The sequence below is a fragment of the Caenorhabditis elegans genome, chromosome II, assembly GCF_000002985.6.
Source record: "Caenorhabditis elegans chromosome II".
In the NCBI taxonomy this organism is placed as follows: domain Eukaryota; kingdom Metazoa; phylum Nematoda; class Chromadorea; order Rhabditida; family Rhabditidae; genus Caenorhabditis; species Caenorhabditis elegans.
Window position 1 is genome coordinate 10,321,344 of NC_003280.10, and position 24,440 is coordinate 10,345,783.

Genomic DNA, 24,440 nt, shown 5'->3' on the forward strand with positions numbered 1-24,440 from the left:
TTCTCGGGCAAAAGGGGGATAGGGGAAAGACGACCATTGGGGAGGTAAAAACGTCCCCCGGCGACCGGATGCCGCTCGTGGAAAAAGGCTTAAAAGAGCCAATACTTTGCACAGTTTGGCACATTTTCTTGTCGGCTCGGCCTTAGTTATGAGGAGCTCGTGGATTTTGGTGGCATTTTTTGTAATTGCTAGTGTACAGGTACTTGAAATTTGAATTTTCTTGTCGATTAAACTTTTTTCAAATTATTCTGAACATTCTCATATTCTTGAACTCTCAACCTGAGATCATCACTAAAAATTAATCAAAATTTTAAAATTTCATGTCATTTTCGTTCTGATCTTCAGATACATTTTGTATCATTCTATCAGTACTGTTCTTATATTTTACCCTGTGCTAGGAAATGTTTTACTGCAATTTGAACCAATTTTTGCCAAAATAGAAAGGTTTGATTAATTTTAAATTTTTCTAATAAACATAATTTATTACTTTAAATTTGACAAAACTATTATCAGATTAAACATGTATGAATAATTAAATTCGAGTCATTAGAAAATTAAAATTTTTTTGTTGAAAAACCCAGTAAAGTCTAGAACATCTTTTGCTCCCCCAGAAAACCCACCATTTCTAGGCAATTCCTCAACGAACAAAACGCCAAAACTGCGACTGTACACCCGGAGAGGCTCCAAAATGTGGTTGTCAAGTGATGCCAACTCCAGAAATTGGTGGAGGTCAAATGATTTGCACGTGCTCGCCGCCGGTACCACCAAAATGTGTCTGTACGGAGGGAAATGTTGTGAGTTTTGGATTTTTATTCAAATTTCGGAAAAAAAACTAAAACTGGATTATTCTAATAAAATATTTTTGACTGTTCAGTATAAATTGAAAATTGCAGAGAAACATCATAACTGGACCATCCCTCCCAGCTCTCTTCAAGCCATACAACTGTGTCTCCACATGTGAAAGTTCCTGCCTCGAATCCTGCAATCGACTAAACTTTAACATGAAGTGCAGCTCAGTGTGTAGTGAAGCTTGTGAGTTCACATGTGCCAAGCAAGGAACCAGCACTACTCCAACAACGACCCAAGCACCTGCCACAACAGCAATGGTTCCACTTCCATCGAACATTCAAGAATATCGATTTATTATTCCTGCTGGATCCATGCTGACAAAGCCAACGACTTCCACATCAGCACCGGTCATTTTGAGCCAGAAAATCCAGGTTAACCAGTTTTATTTAGGAACTTAAAAGTTATCAATCCGTTTTCAGATAACTTGCCCAACAGAATGTCAGCCAGCCTGCAGTTTTGTGTGCACCAAGTTGCGTCCAACTCTGAAAGTGATCACCCAAATGTTTGATTCTAAAACTGATGAGACCACATGCAGAACAAGTTGTAGCAGTGCTTGCTTGTCCGTTTGCGCGTGAGTTTTGAATTTTTTTGAATTATGTCTATAAATTTCCGGAAAAATCGAGCTATTTATTTTGTTACAGTAATCTACAATTTCATGAATTTATTGGTTTTTCAAATAAAAACTAGAATATGAAACAAAACCAGCCATCGAAAACTAGTGTTACAGCCATATTATCAGGAGATATCGTATCACATACCTTTTCTTCCAATTTCTCATCTACCCCCTTAATATTTCAGTTCATCTGGAGTTCCGGGAAACGAATGCCAATCGAATTGCGCGCCAGCATGTGAAGACACTTGTACTATTGTGAAGCCCGTAAGTGAACAACAAAAAAAATACCGAAACAAAAAAAATGTTTCACGGCTTATAAAAAAGAGCAAAGTTTGCAGGTCGCCGTTGCCACAACCACTCAAATTCAATCGACGTCATCGAGCGGTGGTCAGTGTGTTTCTGTTTGCATGCCAGCTTGCACTCAACAATGCATGTTTACTGTTCAGGTACGTTGGGAAGACTTGTGGGAATTAGATATTAAAATTATTAGGTTCAGAAGTATCAAAAAGTAATTTTACAGATGCAAATCGCTTTGTCACAAGCCGTTCCTCAAACAACTGAGAAACCAACTCAAGCCGTGCTCATTCCAATTGCACCAGTTTCGATTGTAGTTTCAGATCGTGGGTTGAGCAGATCTTTGAATTGCATAAAATCATAAAAATAATAATTTCAGCACCCACCACAACTGCCGCTCCAACTGTCATTACTCTTGGAACTATTTGTAGGAACGAGTGCCTTGTAAGATTTAAAAAAAAACTGTGGATTTGGCTCCCACTTTTTGCTTAAGTTTGGCATAAATAATATTCACTTGAATCAGAAGTTGGCTGGATTTGGGCAGATTTTGGGCAAGACTTGGATTAAGACTGGTCCAAAGTTTAATCCAAGTTTAACCCAGCTATTGCAAAGCCCACTTCAAAGGCGACACCAGTAGGCGTAGTTGTTTTTGCTTGCCTAGACAACCTACTAGCAAGTACCTAAAGTGCTAGAAAACTATTTATTATAGGCTACTGTAGTAATATTCTTGATGAATTCGGCAGAAATATCTGCTGATTGGTACATTTTAGGCACGAGCTATTGTAGAGTGTAGACATAAACAATTTAAACTCCCTGTATCTTTTTTATTTCTAAAGCTCAGCTGCTGTCTGCCCGCCAAGTGACCACCCACTTGAGATTCTCTGAAATCCTTGTATCCTCTCCCCGAGCTAAGTGAGAGCTTGTTCACAGGTTCTCGGTTAGCTATTTCGGAAACTCTCTTTCAAATCAACTCAGCCAGCAAGAGTGTGTAAAACCGAAGAACATTGTGCAAATACAAGGAAAAATATCCCCCTGCCTCCCAATAGGTACTCGTTGTTCCACACTACTTCTCTCCTCATAATTCTATTGTTTCCGTTTTAACTGTTGTGTGTTTCGAGACATTTGTTGAAACACAAGAAACACAAAAAAAACACAAAACAATAGTTTTTGAAGAGGTGTTGAAGTTGCGAGGTGTAGAAAAAACAATGAGCCTCTTCTCAGGTCATAAAATCCACGAAAAAGTGTAAAGTGAGAAGCTGAAGATTAAGGGTCAAAAGAATAAAGTCATCTGAGAATTGATTTCCACTAATAAATTTTACCGATTTTCAGATTTTACTGTATTGGCTTACAATCCCTGAAAGTGTTGTCTATTTAACTTAGTAGATCCCAATTTTTTACCTCCTAAAAAAGTTCTGTGAAACCTGATCCAACCTTAATTTTTCAGGTCCAATGTGAGCACCAATGTCTTCCTAACAATCCGAACTGTATGGCAGCTTGCCAAACGACTTGTTACCCAGTATGCCAATCGAAAATGCGTCGTCGCATGAAAGAAACGAAAAATCAACGAACTGAAGATTTTGCTCATCGTCAGTGAATAATCAATTATTTATTTATTGATTCGATTATTTTGTATTTATTTATGTACCATCAGTATTCTAATGTTTTTGGGAGTAATTTAAGATTTTATGGTAATTTGCAATTTGACGAGTTAGTCAATGTATGTAGCGAATAAAACGTATTGAATTCAACAAGCCATTATTTTTATGAACGCCAAGTCGGCCATCCCAATTTAAAACATCCAAAATCCCAATATATATTTTTGTACTTTGATACAATAATTAATTGTGTAAAGAAAATACAATCAGAATACAAATTGACATGTATCATTTCGAAAGTTCCCATACAAGAAAATTATTACATTTATCACTTGAAATTAAGTTGGTCCAAATATGTTAGAGCTAAAATTCTATTGAGCTCACTATCAGGACTCCGTTTGTTCAAACATCTTTATTTATTTCAGTTGAATAAAAAAGTTGCCGAGACATTTGAAATATGGTGATTGAATGCAAAATCAATTGCACGTTTTTCCGTGAAGAGTCTAGACAGTTGGGAAACTTGGAATGATAGCTGAAAATATGCATGTTCCCTCAATAATGTGAACCGCCATAAAAAAGTTATTGGAAAATTTCAAGACGTCTCATTGCGAATTTCAGGCCATTTGATACCTTCAAGTCTAATAGGGCATTGTCCCAATTTTCGGTACTCCTTCAAATCTTAGCAAATCAATAAAACTGGCAAAATAAACAAAAAGATACATTTATAAACGGCCTCCTATTCCAACCAAAATGGAATATTTAAACTACTTTACTAGTCTGTATTTTTAAATCAGTACTTATATTCTGTAAGTTCTAAATTAGTACAGAACACAATATCTCAGCATTTCTAGTTCAACGACAACGAAAAAACTTATAATTTCCGTTTAAATTTGTATCAAATTGAAACCTCCGTCACTATCTTCATCGAAACAATCCCAATTTGGTTCACCCCTTTGCTTTTTCCTGCCACTACAATCATCAATGTATGCTCATCAATAATCATCCTAATCACCAGCTTAATCACACAATGTCCTTTCTTCTCAAGCATGCCCCCATTCTAAAAAACAAACATCGGTGGAACAGACAAGAGGATGACCCCCTTCCGTCCTTTCCGAACTCTCCAAATTAGTGCCGATTTCCTTCCCCGCAAAAAGTTCGGGTAGCTCTCCAGTCGATTCAAGCGGCCAACAACGAACATACATTGACAATTTGTACATGGCGAAATACAAACAAACAGGATTCAAAAATTGCCTTGGGAAGCCATGGGGGCTCTCTCGTCCAGCAGGAGCACCAACGCGTCAGGCTGTCCTTTTTGCCGCGCGGAAATGCTCCGCCTCTGAGCGCGCATTCCGCGAAGCTTTTACCGCCCTCCTATCGCCCCCTCCGGAGAGCTCTTCAAGCAGTAAGAGAGAAGCAGAGTGAGAAATAGATTTTGAAGGATTTGTGTGTGTGTGTGTGAAGACTTATTATATACCATTTCTGTCTGTTAATAATCTTGTATCCGTACTCTTATTCATATTGTTCATCACTTAAATTCATATACAGTAATCCAATCCCTCCTGGATCTGAGAATTAGGAATCAATCATAAAATCTTCCCGATGGGACGCTCGAATTCTCTTCGGCTACTATTCTTATTCTGCCTTCTTTTGGCACTTTCTACTGCTGCGGTGAGTTTATTTTTGGTTTTTTGTTGGTAGTTACTTTGACTTTATTTGCTTTTGAATTGTTTGCTCGTAACTTGACCTGCTCGGTAAACTGGACTAATTAAAATCCTTTTGAAACTTTTGCGGTCAACCACTGTTAATTAGTCAGATATTTGTCTTCTCACAAAATTAAAGAGTTTTATAACTTATTTTATACGAACCATCTCTTATTAGCTTACTTTGGTTTGGTAAATCTTTATTTTGGGTGTGAACTTTGGTATTAACTGTATCGAACATTAGGTAACAAGCCTTCAATGTCTGTAACATAATTTGTAAACTAGATTGTGTTTCTTTAAGAGTCTTTGTTGCAAGTTTTAAATTTTGTGAAAATACCGTTTTTATCAGTATTAGAAAAAATTAGTTCTCTGCAATTTCTGAAAATCATTTTCTATGGATTTCTATTTTTTCGAAAAAATAATTCTATTGAAAGTACATTTTTGAAGATTACAAAACTTCAATTAGTCTATCCCTACAATATTTTATGTTGTGGGAACAATTGATGGGTTTGAAACTAGAATTTGATGACGCAACATTTTTTTTTAATTTTGCAGCTAGTGAATTCTAACAATTGCAGACTTTCTCTCTAACAGATTAATCAAAAAATAAATTAAAATTGTTTTGACCTTTTGGGAGCAATTTTATTCTAATTGTAGGAAAAATAAAAAACTTGTAAAAAAATTCAATTTGAGAATGGTTCCAATTTGGTTTTGACGGTTCAGTTTTACCATAATCCATTATTTCAAAACTACAAGGAGACAATCTTGGAAAAACGAGTCATGTTAGTATACCGGCTCTGTGACATTGATGCCTACCTGTGCGCCTACAGTATTTTTGTAGTCGACTGCAAAAAGCATGGTATGAATGTAGTAGGTCACTTTCAAGTCGAGTTTAATGCCTACATTGAGTGTCTGGTAAAAATGCTACTAAATATTGCTCTAGACAAACTCACCATTAAATCATGCATTAACCCAACTTTATTTCGAAACATTTTGATTCACATGGGCCAAAGTCTAAAGAATTTTGACAAAACTCCGCCCCGATTCTTTGACCCGATTCCTCTTCTTTTTATTCCAAATCGAGTTTTCTTCCCAAAAAGCCTGCTCATTCCAAGACAGTCAAACGAAGGTTTCTATTTCAATTTAGTCGGCGTCTCGTCCATTTCCACTGGCTCCAAGGTCTCTGTGTTGCGCGAGAGTTTGTTTCTATTGTCAGGCAAAGGTGAACACAATGAAAACAGAAAGTAAACACCCATTCGCCAGAGAGAGAAAAAGATTCGGTTTTTCTCCCAATTCTTTAACATCATGACCCCGTCATACACACAAAATGTCTGGTGAAATGGAAATTGGGTGAGAAGGAGAAAACATTTGAAAATTTAGAATGTTTCTTCTTCTTCTTCTTCATGGGATGGTGAATTAACAAAGGGATGCACAAAAATGGAAAAAGCGGAAACAGGAAACATCTGTTTTGAAACCGATATTGTTGCGAGAAACCGTAATTCGAAAACCGGAAGATCCTTCCATTTTTGGATTACTAAAATTACTAGACATCAATAAAAAATTAGTTTTTTTTAACTATAGCTTATGCTTCAATTTTTATTGGATCCAAATATTTATTGTTCACACATAGTCTCTTGGCTCTGGTACATTCTCAATTAAAATTCAGTAAAAACCCCGCAGCTTCCTCGAAATAGCGTAACTTTCTGTCAAGCTTTTTGCAATTTTCTGACATTTTCCTGATGAGAATCTTTTCCAGGAACTTACCTCCAGCAACTTATTCGATCATATCTTTAGAAATTGCCTAATTGTTTGCAGAAAGTTGATCCAAAATCCCGAGTTCACCGGGAAGGCTAAAGAATTTCCAAACTTTGAAAAAATTTGAACTGAACATTTTTTCATGCTGCCAAATCTTGATTATGTATCTTACCTCCCGTAAACTTTTTTATCTGAAAATCCACAAAATCTCCAGGTATATTGCCGAAACCGCCTCAGACCCACACACACGCAATAGTTCGCCCCACCAAGTCCTAATGTTTGATTACCGGGGGCGTCGTCTTAAAAGAGTCAATAGATGAATGACCAACCGGGAAATCGGATATCCGATATTCGAGAATGATATCGCCAAGGAAATGTGTGTGTGTATGTGTGTGTGTGGGATAAGGAAAGGTGATAAGGGGGCCCACTTATCAATTGTCACCTTTTCAAGAGTTTTGTTGCACTACGTAATAATAAAATCAGCGATTTCCGTATTTGGTTGGAGGGAAAATTAACGGTCTCCTTTGAGCAAATGGAACTAGATAAAAAATAAAATGGTAACCTCACATTTTGGAAATTACTTCAAAATTGAAAAGCAAAATTCAACTCTTTTTGATTTCTCTGTACAAGAAGTTCCTAAAATTTTTATCTATTTGAAAACTATTGTTCGTTTGGATTACTCTACATTACAGTACGGATTACAGTACGGGAGTGTTGTGTATTCGAAGGCGAGACGAGGAGAGAAGACGAGTAGTTTATTACATTACTAAACTAAGGAATAAATAAGTTAGTTCATAGAGTTCACGTTGCACGATCTTCTTAGCCACGTCGTGGGTCAATACACGTTGATACCCAACAGGGAGGGTCACGGTAACAGTATAAATTGATGTTCTATTTGTTAATTAATCATCAACCAACTCAACTTTAAGTTAGAATTTCTATGACTTGACATACTTTAAATTGGCATTTGTTGGGAAAATGTGTCTTTTTACACAGTAGTACAACTGTTTACACTGTTACCGTACCCCTACCGTACCCAGCCACAATGTTACAGTAGCACCAGTAGCATTCAAGATAAATTTTGCAACAGTACTGCTACAGCATTCATACCGTACTACTACAGTAACCCTAAAGTGTCCCGTCATAAATCTTAATTACAGCCTTTTCGGATTAGAAACGATGCAAAAATTGTCCAAAACTTTTAAAATCCACTAATCGATCTTTTGATCTCATTTCCCTTCCCGATATTGGCTCTCTAAAAATCTCTCCGAATTCATAATACAAGGGTTGTTGTTGAGCAGAACTAACATATTTCGAGTGGTTTTTCTCACGAAACAACACATAAATCTATCGTTTTTGTGTATGTGGACACTCTCGTCTAGACTCGGAATATGCCTTCCGCGCCCGATAAAACAAAGAAAAATTGTGTATTGTTTGTAGATTTGAAAAATAAAAAACGTTTTAATAACTCGAAAATGGGAAAACACATTTTAAAATTAGAGTTGATAGACTAAACTGTTTTATATACGCTTTCCTCCCAATAGACATGTGTCTACGTGACATATTTAGTTTCCAGTAATTATCCTGTCCATTTCCAGAGTCGCCGTTTAAAGCGTCAATGTGGATGCTCAAACTTCTGTAACTGCCAGCAACAACCAGTCTTCTTCGCGCAAATCTCCTTGCCGGCATGCTCGTGCCAACAGGCGCCAATTTGCCAACCACAATGCCCGAGAGCAGAAATCGTAAGTTTCAGAGTTTTAGAAATATGCTAAGCAGTTTATTTCAGAACTCTGACTGCTCCGCTACATGTGTTCGAGCATGTATTCCATCTTGCTCCAAAAGCACTGGAAACACATTTGCATGTTCCACAACCTGTGAGAGCACTTGCGATAAGACTTGTGCGTCAGCAGCTCAACAGGCTATGTCGCATATTCAGGTATACTCTGTATCGATTTCAAACTGATTATAAACTATTTCTGTGTTTCAGGTATCCCCACCAAATCCTCAACCACTTGTTCCAATTGCCGCTGCTCCAACAGTAGACGACTCCTGTCAGAATGTGTGCCAGAACGTGTGCCAAGGAGCATGTGTCTCACAAAACTCTCCACCTGCAGTGTGCCAACAAACTTGTAGACAATCCTGCCAATTCGGATGCGCTACCAACGAACAATGTATGTTTTTGAAAAACAAAAATTGAGAATGGAAATTTGAATAACATCTATTCACTTTATGTCAAAAAAATTTTGATCGGCTTTTGAAAAGGTTAATTCAAAAAACTTGGTTGCTTGAAAATGGTATTTTCAAATATTTTAAACCAATTGACTACAAGTTAAATAATTAAATTGAACTGCATGTATTCTGAAAGAGATAAATTCCATATGGTTTTTAAACAAAAAAAAAAAAATTATTATTTAGTATTACTTTCAATATGTGAGCATTAATTCCTATTTAAAGAGCGCTGAGTTAGTACGGTAATACATGAAGCCGAAAGCTAAAATTATAATTACCAATATTTTTAAAATTTATAGTTTACTTGTCTTATTCATAAAATAAATTTATTTTTCAGTGCCCACGACATCTTCTACCTCAACCAACGCACCAACGATCAAAATAACTCTTAACATCAACGATGCTTACTTCGACTCTAACTGTGCTCCAAAATGCACTCAATCGTGCCATTCTCAATGTATTTCCCAAGGAAACCCTGCAGCTTCCTGCTCCAACTCCTGCAACACCGAGTGCTCGGACAAATGCTCAACACGTCCAGTTCAAGCCCAAGTGCAACAAATTCAACCCCAACAGGTGCAGATCACGATTCCCCAGACTTGTCAATCGCGTTGCGAGAATCGCTGCCTTTCCACGTGTACTGCCTCTCAACCATCAGTCTGTGCACCATCATGCTCCACTGCTTGTCAACTATCATGTGATAGCATTGGAGCCGCCACCGCACCACAGAGCACCAATCCGACACCAGTTGAGGTGAGGGCGTTGTGCACTCCAACGTGTATGCCCCAATGCCTACCGTCCTGTACTGCCACTACCACTACAACAACCACCCAAACCCCATATATCCAAACTCTTGCCCCAGCTCCAGCCCCAGCCCCCGTTCAAATACAGATTATTCAAAAACAATGTGTGCCTAGCTGTATGCCAGCTTGCCAACCATCATGTACCAATCCAGTGCCCCTTACCACTCAAGCCCCGGTCCCCGTAGTGAATCAGTGTATCCCACCATGTCAACCTCAATGTCTGCAATCATGCTTGGAACAGCATATTCAACCACAGGTGGTCACACAGCTTCCTCAATGTATTCCCCAATGTCAACCGGCGTGTGAACCACAATGTATCCAGGAGACTACTACCACTACTACAACTACCACTACCCAATCTCCTCAGGTATCCACTGATGAGCCTGTGCCTGATTATCCACTTGACACCACTAGCACCGCACCCTTTCCTAGCACAACTGAGCCAGAGTATGAAGACGAAGAACTAACAACTATAGAACCAGAGGTAGAGACTACTACCGAATCAGTAGAACTTGAAACTGAACCTGAGCCGGAGCCAGAACCGGAGCCAGAGCCAGATTATACTACCCCTGAGCCAATTGACTATACCACTGTAGAGCCATACGACTACCCACAATACGACCAGCCAAGCACTCCATCCACTCCCAGCACTCCTAGCCCTCCTAGCACTAGCACCATAACCTATCCAACCTTACCACCGTCCCAGCCAACACTACCACCCACTCAACCACAGCGGGATCAGTGCTTGCCAGCCTGTCAACCGACTTGCAATCAAAATTGTATTGTTGCAATGCAAGTTCTTCTCTATCTCTCATGCCCGGAAGCTTGTCGACCAGCATGTGATCCAAAATGTGCGTATCAATACCTTCGAAGCAATCCATCAACACCACAGCATTACAACCCAACTGCTCTTGCTTCACAGTCCAGATGCGTTTCGGCATGTATGCCAGCGTGTCTTTTGGATTGCGTATTACCATATTTTGGCGATAAGACATTACCTACCTTATCACCGAGGGTGGTAGTTGAGCAAATTCCCGAAGAGATGCCTGTTGATTGGGGAAGGTTGAGGGATCAGGCTACTAATCAACCACTCTATCTTCAAGCTTCCACTCAAAATCCTCAAGGTTACCTCCAAACTCGCCCGCAAGCATATGTTCAACCTGCTTCCCAATCACAACCAGCAAAACCATCAGCTACGACCTATGTTCAGCCATCATCTGCTCAACAATCCTATGTTCAGCCCACTCAACCTTCCCAACAAGCCCACCAAACTTACCAAAATGCACAGCCTCACCCTCAAGCTCAAACCATTCATTTACAATACAAAGTCACTGGAGCACCGAGCACCCCTACCCTCCAATTCGCACAAGCTTCCCAACCAACCCAATCCTTCACACTTGCTCAACATCAAGCTCAAAACCAAGCCAAGGCTCTTCATGCTTCTCACGCAGCATATAACTCTCCAAGTCAACCAGTATCTGGTGCATATCAACCATGGTCCGTTCCAAAAACACCCCTGACTATGCCTGGAAGCCTTTATAATACAGCATCTCCGGTTCCGGGTTTGGGTTCACAACCAAAGTTTCAAATGCAAATGGTTCAAGTTGGTGGGGTTCCTAAAAATTTGAACCCATCAACCCCAGTTAACTATTTGACTGTTAATCTGAAGTCGGCTCCGGGAGTTCAGGGGTCTCAGGCTCCGATAGTAAAATTCAAGTCACCACCTACACAGATTTCACCTGCACCACCACCAGCTAAACAAGCTTCACGAACCATACCACTTACACGCCTTTTCTCCACCTACGGTTCAGTTCCTAAATCCTTATCTAACCATATTCAATCTTCCTCTCTTGCAACACCACAACCATCGGAGACTAATGACGTCATCGACGATAACACCCCTTTTGTTGACGTTCTTCCAAAAAACGACCCAATAGAGGAAGAATGTGTCCCACAATGCATGCCACAATGTGATCCATATTGTATTTCACAGCACCGCTACAGTCTTCGCTCACCAACAGCTTCACCTGGAGCATCATGCCCGAAAGCTTGCATGCCAGAATGCTCCAACCAGTGTGTTGCCACTTTGCAATGTCCACTCTCATGTCAACCAGCTTGTCAACCTTCATGCCTTCAGAAGCCACCAATTATCAAGATTACGGTAACTGGACAGCAAGTTGGATGTGTGGAGCAGTGTCAGCCAGCGTGCGATCCAAAGTGCATCATCGCCACGATCAAGGTTTTTAAGTTTTTTTTTCAGTTTTTTAGCTTTACTAGGTTTTGCACATTTGAACTTTTTGTTAATGCTTCCTGCTTTGTTAGCTTGAGCCTGAGAAATTCATGTTTTCAACTTGAAAAATAAACACTTTCTTCTGTTCATAGTCACGTTCAGACTCCGTCTCAACAACCGCAATTCGTCGTGACGACGACACAAGCACCCCCAGCTCCTGCACCACAACAACAACAGCAACTTGCCAGTTGCCCACAGCTTTGTCAACCACAATGCACTTCACAATGCGTTCAGGCAAGTTGGCGGCGATTCGAAATCAACTTAGCGCTTCTAGAAGTTGGATAAAAAGGGACAAAATTTCTGTCGGTTCAAGTTCATAATTTTGTTTGAAATATTTATAGGGAATTAAAATGGAGATATGAAGATCAGTTTAAGGTATGGGAGTCATACCTTGAATTGTTTTTGCTGTCACTACCCAACAAACTTTTTCCTCTGTATCAAACTATGATTTTTTTAAAGATATTTCAGTCAACGTTTTAGCAACTCGCCTTTTCACACCTCTACCATGTTTCAATAGAAAAACCTGGAAGGTCATTAAAATATGAAATCAGAAAATAAACAATTATTTGGTCGACCTACAAAATTACTAGAAATGAACAAAGTACATAGATCCGATATGCAGTTGCCAAGATATGGGCGGAGCTTGTTTGGAGTATTCATTTCGGAGCACACAGTTAAAAATATCGAAAAATTGAGCCTACATAGTACATACATATTATGATTCAAAACTCAAAATACATATTATGATTCAAAACTCAAAAAAAAGTAGCACATCTATTGGAAAAATCAATTTATTTCTATACAAGTTTTTTCGAAGTTTAATTTTTGCAGCAACAACAATGCCCATGCCAACAAACGTGTCAAACGGGATGTCAACAACACAATCCAGACGCTCGTGTCTGTCAAAACGTTTGCGTGGAAGTTTGTGCATCCGAGTGCCCAAGAACTCAGCCAACAGTTCAGCAGCCAGCTCCACAACTTGTTCAACAACCAATCTATCAAACAGTTCAGGCTCCACTCTCCTATGTCCCAGTGGTCCCAGTTGCCACATCCGCTCCATCTCAAGCTTCTGGCCCTCAAATCACCATTAACTTTGCAGTTCCAGAGTGTATTCCAGTTTGTGAGCAAAGCTGTAATACTCAATGTGTCGAGAAATTCCCTCAAGAACATTGTGGCTCTGTGTGCAATTCTCAGTGTCAAACCGCTTGTGCAACTCAGACTCCAGCTGTCCAAGCTGCTCCAGCACCATCCTGTCAGCCACAGTGTCAGCCAGCTTGTGAACCAGTTTGCATTGCTCAACAAGCTCAACCAGTCAGAATTCAAATCAATCTTGCAACTGCTTCTTCAGTCCTTCAAGCTTCTGATGCCTGTCAACCAATGTGCGAACAAAGCTGTGTTCAAGAATGTCAGTCGACTACTCTGAATGTTCAAGCAGCCACATGTCAACCTGCCTGCCAGTCAATCTGCCAGCAATCATGTGCTCCATTGGGTACTTCTGCTCCAGTCATGCAAACAATTCCAGTGGTTCCAGTGGCTACAGCTCCAGTTGCTTCTACACAATTGTGTGCTCCAAAATGCATCAGCGACTGTCAGGGTCTGTGTAAGAGCAACTCGCCACAATGCATCCAGGGTTAGTTGAACTGTCACAGGATACCGATGCATAATTGTGAATTCAGGTTGTGACGCTTCATGCCAACAACTTTGCGGTACAGCACCAACTCCAGCGGTTCCACTAACTGTCAACTACAATTGTAACCTTCCATGTGATCAGCAATGTACTCAACAGTGTTATCATCAAGGTCAGTGGGGCTCTCTTTTTTTTTGGTTTTTTTTCAGCTCCAAAAAACAAAAAAAAAACCGATCTCGAAACGTTCGAGACATAGCAGGAATAGTGTTCAAACTATAATTTTTCGGCAATTTCAGCTCCAACATGTGCTCCAGCTTGTGCTTCAGCATGTGAAGCTCAATGTCCAGTGGTCTCTTGCGAGGATGCTTGCCAAACAGTTTGTAAGGGACAATGTGTATTCTCGGGACAAAATTCTCGTCAATGTGGTCCTGCGTGTGCACAATCGTGCAGCTCATTGTGTCATAAGAAACGAGTGAAACGTGGCGAGCATTAATTGATCGATTTATTCAATTTTTGGCAGTTTTTTATTTGTTAGCCTTTGACTATTATTTAATTTATATTCAGCCAGCCCACCTGAAACGTTCGGACCAAAATTCCCCCAACTCTCTGCTCAATCTTTGACTTCCAGACCTATGTGGGTCTGGCACGCGTTGTCACAATTAATTTATTTGTATTTTTTTTATTTCAAGACTTTGATAAAATTGTTCTTAATGTTTTGAGTTAGACAGTAGGAGATAACAAGATACAGAAAGAAAAAAACCAAATTCTTAAAAAAAACGTATTATGATTAAAAAAATAGCAAAAATACACTTAAATTTTAACAATTCGAGAAAAACAAGGAAAAATCGATGAAAATTCTATAGTAACGAAATTAAAACTACATTCACAGTTAAAATGCGATGCGCACATAGTGTTTTTGGATATTTTTAGGTGAAACAAAATATGACTCTAACCATTCACCTTAAAATATGACTCTAACCATTCACCTTAAAATATGACTCTAACCATTCACCTTAAAATATGACTCTAACCATTCACCTAAAAATATGACTCTAACCATTCACCTAAAAATATGACTCTAACCATTCACCTTAAAATATGACTCTAACCATTCACCTAAAAATATGACTCTAACCATTCACCTAAAATTATGACTCTAACCATTCACCTTAAAATATGACTCTAACCATTCACCTAAAAATATGACTCTAACCATTCACCTTAAAATATGACTCTAACCATTCACTCAAAAATATGACTCTAACCATTCACCTTAAAATATGACTCTAACCATTCACCTAAAAATATGACTCTAACCATTCACCTAAAAATATGACTGACATAAATCTCTTCAATGTAACTTTTTTCGAAATGTCTTTCAGAAACTTTGTAGTAAATTTTAAGCTCTTTCAGATTATATTAACAATATTCCAGTAGGTACAAGAAGCTTCAAGTAGTTACAGAAATAGTACATTTTCAGCCCTACCTTTTAGTGCGTATTTTATTATTAATGAAAACTACTATGTATAGGCAAAAATAGATGGATTTTACAAACTTTGAAAATTCATAAACCTCTTCAAAGTAACTGTTTTCGAAATGTCTTTCAGAAACTTTGTAGTAAATTTTAAGCTCTTTCAGATTATATTAACAATATTCCAGTAGGTACAAGAAGCTTCAAGTAGTTACAGAAATAGTATATTTTCAGCCCTACCTTTTAGTGCGTATTTTTTTATTTTATGAAAACTACCATTTATAGGCAAAAAGATGGATTTTCCAATTTTTGAAAATTCATAAATCTCTTCAATGTAACTTTTTTCGAAATGTCTTTCAGAAACTTTGTAGTAAATTTTAAGCTCTTTCAGATTATATTAACAATATTCCAGTAGGTACAAGAAGCTTCAAGTAGTTACAGAAATAGTACATTTTCAGCCCTACCTTTTAGTGCGTATTTTATTATTAATGAAAACTACTATGTATAGGCAAAAATAGATGGATTTTACAAACTTTGAAAATTCATAAACCTCTTCAAAGTAACTGTTTTCGAAATGTCTTTCAGAAACTTTGTAGTAAATTTTAAGCTCTTTCAGATTATATTAACAATATTCCAGTAGGTACAAGAAGCTTCAAGTAGTTACAGAAATAGTATATTTTCAGCCCTACCTTTTAGTGCGTATTTTATTATTTTATGAAAACTACCATTTATAGGCAAAAAGATGGATTTTCCAATTTTTGAAAATTCATAAATCTCTTCAATGTAACTTTTTTCGAAATGTCTTTCAGAAACTTTGTAGTAAATTTTAAGCTCTTTCAGATTATATTAACAATATTCCAGTAGGTACAAGAAGCTTCAAGTAGTTACAGAAATAGTATATTTTCAGCCCTACCTTTTAGTGCGTATTTTTTTATTTTATGAAAACTACCATTTATAGGCAAAAAGATGGATTTTCCAATTTTTGAAAATTCATAAATCTCTTCAATGTAACTTTTTTCGAAATGTCTTTCAGAAACTTTGTAGTAAATTTTAAGCTCTTTCAGATTATATTAACAATATTCCAGTAGGTACAAGAAGCTTCAAGTAGTTACAGAAATAGTACATTTTCAGCCCTACCTTTTAGTGCGTATTTTATTATTAATGAAAACTACTATGTATAGGCAAAAATAGATGGATTTTACAAACTTTGAAAATTCATAAACCTCTTCAAAGTAACTGTTTTCGAAATGTCTTTCAGAAACTTTGTAGTAAATTTTAAGCTCTTTCAGATTATATTAACAATATTCCAGTAGGTACAAGAAGCTTCAAGTAGTTACAGAAATAGTATATTTTCAGCCCTACCTTTTAGTGCGTATTTTTTTATTTTATGAAAACTACCATTTATAGGCAAAAAGATGGATTTTCCAATTTTTGAAAATTCATAAATCTCTTCAATGTAACTTTTTTCGAAATGTCTTTCAGAAACTTTGTAGTAAATTTTAAGCTCTTTCAGATTATATTAACAATATTCCAGTAGGTACAAGAAGCTTCAAGTAGTTACAGAAATAGTACATTTTCAGCCCTACCTTTTAGTGCGTATTTTATTATTAATGAAAACTACTATGTATAGGCAAAAATAGATGGATTTTACAAACTTTGAAAATTCATAAACCTCTTCAAAGTAACTGTTTTCGAAATGTCTTTCAGAAACTTTGTAGTAAATTTTAAGCTCTTTCAGATTATATTAACAATATTCCAGTAGGTACAAGAAGCTTCAAGTAGTTACAGAAATAGTATATTTTCAGCCCTACCTTTTAGTGCGTATTTTTTTATTTTATGAAAACTACCATTTATAGGCAAAAAGATGGATTTTCCAATTTTTGAAAATTCATAAATCTCTTCAATGTAACTTTTTTCGAAATGTCTTTCAGAAACTTTGTAGTAAATTTTAAGCTCTTTCAGATTATATTAACAATATTCCAGTAGGTACAAGAAGCTTCAAGTAGTTACAGAAATAGTACATTTTCAGCCCTACCTTTTAGTGCGTATTTTATTATTTTATGAAAACTACCATTTATAGGCAAAAAGATGGATTTTCCAATTTTTGAAAATTCATAAATCTCTTCAATGTAACTTTTTTCGAAATGTCTTTCAGAAACTTTGTAGTAAATTTTAAGCTCTTTCAGATTATATTAACAATATTCCAGTAGGTACAAGAAGCTTCAAGTAGTTACAGAAATAGTACATTTTCAGCCCTACCTTTTAGTGCGTATTTTATTATTAATGAAAACTACTATGTATAGGCAAAAATAGATGGATTTTACAAACTTTGAAAATTCATAAACCTCTTCAAAGTAACTGTTTTCGAAATGTCTTTCAGAAACTTTGTAGTAAATTTTAAGCTCTTTCAGATTATATTAACAATATTCCAGTAGGTACAAGAAGCTTCAAGTAGTTACAGAAATAGTACATTTTCAGCCCTACCTTTTAGTGCGTATTTTATTATTAATGAAAACTACTATGTATAGGCAAAAATAGATGGATTTTACAAACTTTGAAAATTCATAAACCTCTTCAAAGTAACTGTTTTCGAAATGTCTTTCAGAAACTTTGTAGTAAATTTTAAGCTCTTTCAGATTATATTAACAATATTCCAGTAGGTACAAGAAGCTTCAAGTAGTTACAGAAATAGTACATTTTCAGCCCTACCTTTTAGTGCGTATTTTATTATTAATGAAAACTACTATGTATAGGCAAAAATAGATGGATTTTACAAACTTTGAAAAATATAGCTCATCTATGCTCATAGCTCAGCTATGTCTCAGCTATAGGTGAGCTATAGCTGAGCTGAGCTAAAATCTGAAATTTCGCAGCTAAAATTCACATTTCACCGTTTCTGAACATGGGCTTTCGAATGAAACATGTTTCGTTCGAAAAGCCGCTGGCACCTTCAGACCCTTCGCTAGTTAGATGCATTTATTGCTTTTTTCCAGTGATCAGAAAAGTTAAGATTTAGAGACACAAGAAATTCCAGATCTTTCCTAATATTCTTCCCGTTAATAGTGTACTTGAAGTTATTTCTCGGTTTTTCCCTAATGTGACATGGATTGTTTTCTCTTCATTCAGCTTTAGTTTAGCTGATGTGGGCCAACCAACTACGTTTGATGAAATAAAACATTATTCCCGAACAATTTCAATAACAACAAAAATGATAAAGTAACAACAACAGAAATAAAAAAACCAAATTCTTTTTAAAAAAACAAAATATTAGGATAACAGTTAATCCTCATCACTCCACATTGACATATCAGCAAATTGATCTGGAACAGAGGCGTCTGCTTTCTTGGCAGCTGCTCCAATCTTGATTCTCTTCCTCTTTGCCTTCGAAACCTCTGGCTTGACATCATCCTCGTCCTCGACAGTTTCATTAGGTTTTCTTTTTTTCGCAGCAGCAGCTTCTTCTTCCTTCTTTTTCTTTTTGTCGTCTTTCTTCTGAAGCAATTAATATTTTGAAAATGTTTAGTTTATGAAAAGTTTTTCAATAAAAACGAACCGAGTTCTCCACAGCACTTCTTTCCTTCATCTTCCATACTTTCTCCCATTGCCGATAGAATGTCTTGATCGGCGAGTCAGGATTGTTGAGATCAAAGCGGACGGCACGCTGAAGCAGTCATTTTATTTTTATTGAAAAATATATATAAATTGTTTGACTAACCACTTGCATCTCATCATTAATATCGACACTCTTGCGAGCAAGAACATCAAGCACAAATCTTGAGTGCTCTTTCAGTTTTGTTTGGAATCCGCGGAACAAGTGAGCGTGATCTCCATTTTTCATTGTTTCTAGGATTGCGGAAATCTGAAAATATTATTTAATTGTTTTTTTTTACTTGGAATTTCTTATTTAATTCCATCCTAACATTTAGCAAAATCGTCGATGGAAATGAAATTCTTTTTTTAACTTATTTTATTCAAAAAATGAATTATTGTTCGGAAAAAAAAATTGAGTTTTGAGTAGAAACTGAAAAAAAAACAATGAATTTTCAACTAGAAACATCCGAAAATTGCTAAAAAATCAATTTAAAACAATTTGTCGTGCCGAGACTATTTTTTGCGCGAAAATCTCAAAATTTTGCGAATAAGTAATATGAACTGACTCTATGATTGATCGGCAAAACGACGTCCGGAAATGCGGCTTGACTAGCCAAAAGATGTGCAGACTGCATCATAGTTCTGAACACATGTTCTGAGATGACTTTTCGCCACTGTGGAAGATCTGAGAATTGTGATGAACATTTCAGAGTACACTCGATATCCGGAAGTTTGACTGCTCCTTTTACTGGTTTTGGCTTCGACTTCAACTCACGAGCCAATTCTTCCAGACACTGGAATTATTATTTTTCCGTGAGAATTTGTTAAAAAATAATAAAACTTACGTCGCAAGAAACCTGCAAAATCGGAATATAATTGGTGCAACTGGCTTGAAGTTGAATGAGCAGTTGACAACAATGAAGACGGAGTGGTAGGAAAGTTGGAGCATTGCAAAGCTTGAAAATTCCAACGATAACTTGAATGAGAGGATAGACAAGTTCTCCAATTTGTTCAGCGCCGTTCACAGAATGAGCTTTAGCAATAACTCGTACCCACATGTACATACACTGCATCATCTGCCAATTGTAGATGGAGAAGATCAAATCCTTAAAAAATGTTTCTTTTTTGGGCTGTAGATTTTTTGTTTTGGTTTTTTGTGTGGTTTTGGCAAAAACTTTATTATTTTTCGATATTTTTTGAAAAAAATGGAACCGAAAAATTGATAAATTGATAACACTCGAAATTATAAAAAGAGTGCAATTTTGACCAAAATATTAAATCTTTTCAAAATAACATGAAACAATTTTTTTTCGTTTTTTTTTGGAGAAAACTTTTTTTTCGGTTTCAACCAGGGGTGTGCGGATAATAGCCGATTTAGCCGAATTAGCCGATCGGCTAATTCGGCTAACTCGGCTAATATTAGCCGAATTAGCCGTTAGCCGACTTTTTGGCAGTTCGGCTAATACGTAGCCGATTTTGATGTTAGCCGAATTCGCCAATCGGCTATTTCGGCTAATTCAACTAACATATTTTTTTGGAAAACAAAATGTGGTGAATTTGTATGATTTTTTCCTATTTGAACAGTCGTTCATCCCTGAATTTGCTCAATAACAGTGAAAAAAGTAACCCAAAACTTGAATTAACAGAATGGACAAAAAAAGTTTAACCAAATTCCGAATTAGCCGAAAATTAGCCGATTTGAATGACTGAGATTAGCCGAATTAGCCGTTAGCCGAAAAAATCGGTTATCCACACATCCCTGGTTTCAACCCTCTCAGGATTCAGTGTTTTCTGTGTTTCTTCTCACCTTTCGTCCTTTTGAAATCATTGCATTTCTAAGATGAACAGCTGTTTGACGAATATAGACAAATGCATACTTATAAGCTTGCTCTGGATTCAAAATTGTCAGCTCGGCAAATGTTCGGTGCATGAATTGAAGAAGTGGCCACGTTTCGTTGGTGACGATTTTCGAGTTTGCAACAAATGCAACATAGGCGGTCTGTGTGAGTTTGTATAGTTGCGAAAACCCGGTACCTGGTCTCGACGCGATCGAAAATTTTCTCAAACTGATTTTCAAATTTGTTTTTGGAAAATCGAAAACCGAAAAATTTTAAATTTTTTCAATTAAAAAAATATTTTTTTTTCGCGGCTTTTCATTAAAATTTTTTTTAAAGGAAAGCACATTTTTTGCACATTATTTTCACATTTTAATAGCTCAGTTGCTATACTGCGAATAATTTTGTCATTTTTCTTTAAAAAATAAACGAAAAAAATTATTTCCAGTATTGCAGAAAAAATTTTCAAGATTTCAAAAAATAGTTTTTCTTTATTTCGAAAAACGCTCGAAACTTTGGCAATCTTGTTTTGTTTCCAGAGGAAAATTTTTTTTCTCATTAAAATGTTGAAGTAGCTTTTTAATTTTCAAACGTTTTTTTCGATGTTCCGGAAAAATCGAAAATTTGAATTTTTGATCATCATCTCAGCGCAATTTTTTCCTATCGTCTTCAAAGATTACTGTAGTTCTTACTTCTAAAATTTCTAATTTTTTCAAAATTCGAATATTGAACGATTATTTTCTCGTTGTCCAAATGTTGTTTTTTTTAGATTTAAGAGGAAATTTTAAACATTCTGAAAAACTAGACACAGAGAAGTACAGTACTCCTTAAAGGTGCACACTCTTTTGTGCGGGAAATTTTCCATGATTTAGCGTTTAAAATCGAACTTTTGAATTAGATTATGTTTAGATTAATTAGATCAATTTTTAAATTTTTTACAAAAAATAAATTGAATTACCTTGTAAAGTGGCACGAAGTGTTGCGGATAGTTTTTGACAAGAAGATTCATGCAAACGAAGGCTGGAAGTCTGCATTCCAGAGTTTTGCGACTCCAAATTCTGACGACCGCCTGAAAATAAATCAATTAAAAGTATGATTTTCTTGTAATGACTTACCTTAATCAAAAGTTTAGACATTCTGGAGAAATGAGCATAGAGATCGACAAGCCGAGTCATGGCTTTAATTGTGGCAATGAGAACTTCAGTGGTTTGAACTTCGTTGAGAAACTGAAAATATTTGAATTTAAATCAAAAATTTAGAATTTCAGATGTTTTCAGCCACTTACAACAATCATTGCATGAAGATATGTTCTAACATATGTCTGATATTTCTTGATTGCAGTCTTCGAGAACAAAACTTTATCTCCTTCAGGTTTCGCTTTCAATAATCTTTTTAGAATATCAGGCATTGCTTGAAAGCACATTCGAACAACAGCTTCGAAGATTGATTGCTCATTAATGACATATTTTGGAGCTTCAATGTCTGCACCAACTCGAGCAACACAAGCGACAAAAACATCGACAGCCATACGAACATCCGATGGATTGGTGGGTGTGGAGGTCTATAATATTTCATTTTGTTGGAATTCGAATAGGATTCTCGCACGATGGCCATAGACTATTTTGCTTCATTATCACTTTTTAAAAAAAATTTTTTTGCCAAAAAATATTTTACACTTTAAAAAAAAGTTGCACTTGATATTATTCAAAAAAAAACAGTCGCAACATCAAAATTTCCGTTTTTTTCGCTTCCGTCGACTTCGAGAAATTTTTTTTTCGGATTCAGCCCTATTTTAAATGAATTTTTTTTTTTTAATATATTTAATCTTAGACTATTTTGCTTCGTTTTTGCCTTTTTCAACGTTTTTGGCTTAAAAAAACGTTTTTTTCTCACTTTTCGAAAGAAAAAACCGCCTGTCGCTCACTGAAAACACAAAATTTTTAATTTTCACACTTTTTTCAAAAAAAAAACATTCCAAACTTCAAAATTTCCTTTTTTGCTTCTTTCGTGATTTTTGGCGAAAAACCTTTTTTTTTCGATAACGTTTTTTTCTGGTACAACCATATTTCCCAAACGCGAAATATTTCGTTTTATGCTAAAAGTATACGGTACCCGGTCTCGACACGACATAATTTTAGTTAAATGCAAACTCGTGTGCGCATTTAAAGAGTACTGTAGTTTCAAACTCTAGTTACTGTAATTTTCATTGATTTTTTATAGTATTTTTTACTGATTTCTTATTAATTATGTGATTTTAATTGTTTTTTTTTTGTTGAATAAATGAATATATTTTCAACTAAAATACGAAAAATCGATGAAAAATTTCTAAAAACCAATATTTAGTCACAGCTTGGGTCTGCTAATCATTTAGTATCAGGTTTTTAAAATTTTTTAAAAAATCATTTACTTCAAAATTTACGTTTTTAAAAAAATGTATGCGTTTTTAATTGTTTTCTCAACTAAACAAATATATTTTTTCGAGTTTGTCCGCAGTTGCCTCGCAACTTGAACCCAACGGACATCAAAGTATCAAAGTAAGTAAAGTTTTCCGTCTCGATAATATAAATTACCTCATCATCCAAAACGAGAACTTGTTGAAGGTAAGAGTAAACATTTGAATCCACGATAAGACGTCCAGAATTGTCACTTTTAATCTTTGGTTTTCGGATCTTCTTAATCTTTGTCTTGTCGTCATCCTCCTCATCATCCTCATCATCATCACTTTCCTCTTCCTCTTCATCTTCATCATCCTCATCGTCATCTTCATCGTCATCCCCATCATCTTCCATATTCAATAGATCGGCATCTTCCTGTTGAAGGAACTTGAAAAACTCGGGATCGGATTGTTTCAGTCTAAAAATATATATTTTTATTACCAGCTCGAAGACAATTTCTCACTTTTCCAAATCCAACTTATGCTTCTTCACACCTCCTTTCTCAACAGTCACAGTTCCATCATCTTCATCTTCAGATCCATCTAAACTTCCTTCTCCATCCAATTTTGGTACCTCCTCATCTGAACTTCCCTCGTCCTCAGAACTTGGCTTCTTTTCAATCTTGATTCGTTTTGAAATAACTTTTCTTTTTTTGAGTCCCGCGGGTTTTTTGAGAAGCTTCATCCTGAAATTATGATGTTGTGGAAATACATGATTTTCTAATATCGAAATGATAATTCAGTTGTACACTCGCAAAATTTTGCGCTAAAAATACAGTACCCTCCACAGACTTACAAAAATATATTCGCTTTTTAAGAGTACGGTAATTTCGAACTTTTTTTTCTGCGGCAGTCGTTTTTAGTCGTTTTTTTCACGATTTATGATACATAAAGATCAAAAACACTTTTTGAAAAGCCGCGAACTTTCAATCCACTACTGTATTTTTGTGTTTTGTTTAAGCGACCGAATCGGGGTCACAAGACCTCTAGAGACTACGGTCAACGAAGAGACTTTCTCATAGTCAGGAAAAAGATTCGGATGAAACGCGCGTAACAAAGAAGGAATAATTCTCTGACTGTATAGTCATCTCATTTGCATATTAATTCAAGGCAGGATTTCATTATTTCTTATTCTCATCCATGATAGGTTTTTGATTTAATTATTCTAAGTCTATAGAATCTAGGAATCTAGTATGTAGCTTGATTGGAACTTCTTCGTTCCGAAAGGTCACTTGAAAATCTATAGAGAACCGGTCTCATCGCTCGCTAGATTAGCTGCCATTTTTCCATTCGATGTCAAAATATCATAATAGTTTCTGCAATTCTACAAAATGACATAATGCACCATGTTTTTCTA

The 24,440-nt window shown here is 36.3% G+C and overlaps 3 protein-coding genes and 1 non-coding gene across 10 annotated transcripts; 2 read left to right on the top strand and 2 right to left on the bottom strand.

Annotated features, from left to right (window-relative positions):
- The first annotated feature begins 116 nt into the window (after positions 1-116).
- Positions 117-3,507, top strand: idpp-4 (Intrinsically Disordered Protein, expressed in Pharynx). Its single transcript, NM_063821.6, has 9 exons — positions 117-199; positions 630-794; positions 894-1,220; positions 1,269-1,420; positions 1,648-1,726; positions 1,801-1,908; positions 1,983-2,082; positions 2,136-2,200; positions 3,201-3,507. The coding sequence occupies exons 1-9, from the start codon at positions 149-151 to the stop codon at positions 3,348-3,350; spliced, it is 1,197 nt and encodes a 398-aa protein (NP_496222.3). The 5' UTR covers positions 117-148; the 3' UTR covers positions 3,351-3,507.
- A 1,190-nt stretch (positions 3,508-4,697) lies between these two features.
- On the top strand, positions 4,698-14,464 carry appg-1 (the record flags this gene model as incomplete). 7 transcript variants are annotated; one of them, NM_001267316.2, is made up of 10 exons in its annotated part: positions 4,698-5,019; positions 8,405-8,548; positions 8,593-8,742; positions 8,794-8,977; positions 9,373-10,202; positions 11,973-12,074; positions 12,228-12,359; positions 12,957-13,755; positions 13,802-13,924; positions 14,049-14,464. In NM_001267316.2, 10 exons carry the CDS (start codon positions 4,951-4,953, stop codon positions 14,243-14,245), a joined length of 2,730 nt encoding a protein of 909 aa, NP_001254245.1. The 7 variants fall into 7 exon arrangements, with proteins under 7 accessions (NP_001254245.1, NP_001391115.1, NP_001391117.1 ...); NM_001404233.1 differs by having other exon boundaries at positions 4,951-5,019; positions 9,373-9,608; positions 14,049-14,452; NM_001404232.1 differs by having other exon boundaries at positions 4,951-5,019; positions 9,373-9,785; positions 14,049-14,245.
- On the bottom strand, positions 8,301-8,385 carry M02G9.5. The gene has a single exon (NR_051593.1). It is a non-coding gene; the product is annotated as an Unclassified non-coding RNA M02G9.5 (non-coding RNA).
- A 3,933-nt stretch (positions 14,465-18,397) lies between the features above and the next one.
- Positions 18,398-23,769, bottom strand: pro-2 (Nucleolar complex protein 2 homolog). Its single transcript, NM_063823.7, has 11 exons — positions 23,548-23,769; positions 23,220-23,502; positions 21,935-22,210; positions 21,765-21,875; positions 21,608-21,718; positions 20,622-20,813; positions 19,660-19,920; positions 19,381-19,608; positions 18,939-19,082; positions 18,777-18,884; positions 18,398-18,715 (listed from the first exon to the last, which is right to left on the bottom strand). The coding sequence occupies exons 1-11, from the start codon at positions 23,766-23,768 to the stop codon at positions 18,503-18,505; spliced, it is 2,148 nt and encodes a 715-aa protein (NP_496224.2). The 5' UTR covers position 23,769; the 3' UTR covers positions 18,398-18,502.
- Between the last annotated feature and the right edge of the window lie 671 nt (positions 23,770-24,440).

Coding starts and splice junctions, on each gene's coding strand:
- idpp-4 (NM_063821.6), top strand. CDS start 149: ATGAGGAGCTCGTGGATTTTGGTGGCATTTTTTGTAATTGCTAGTGTA. Junction 1,221..1,268: donor TTTTGAGCCAGAAAATCCAG/GTTAACCAGTTT, acceptor ATCCGTTTTCAG/ATAACTTGCCCAACAGAATG. Junction 2,083..2,135: donor TTCGATTGTAGTTTCAGATC/GTGGGTTGAGCA, acceptor TAATAATTTCAG/CACCCACCACAACTGCCGCT.
- pro-2 (NM_063823.7), bottom strand. CDS start 23,768: ATGAAGCTTCTCAAAAAACCCGCGGGACTCAAAAAAAGAAAAGTTATT. Junction 21,719..21,764: donor TGTCTAAACTTTTGATTAAG/GTAAGTCATTAC, acceptor ATTTATTTTCAG/GCGGTCGTCAGAATTTGGAG. Junction 19,083..19,380: donor TTTTGCCGATCAATCATAGA/GTCAGTTCATAT, acceptor TAATATTTTCAG/ATTTCCGCAATCCTAGAAAC.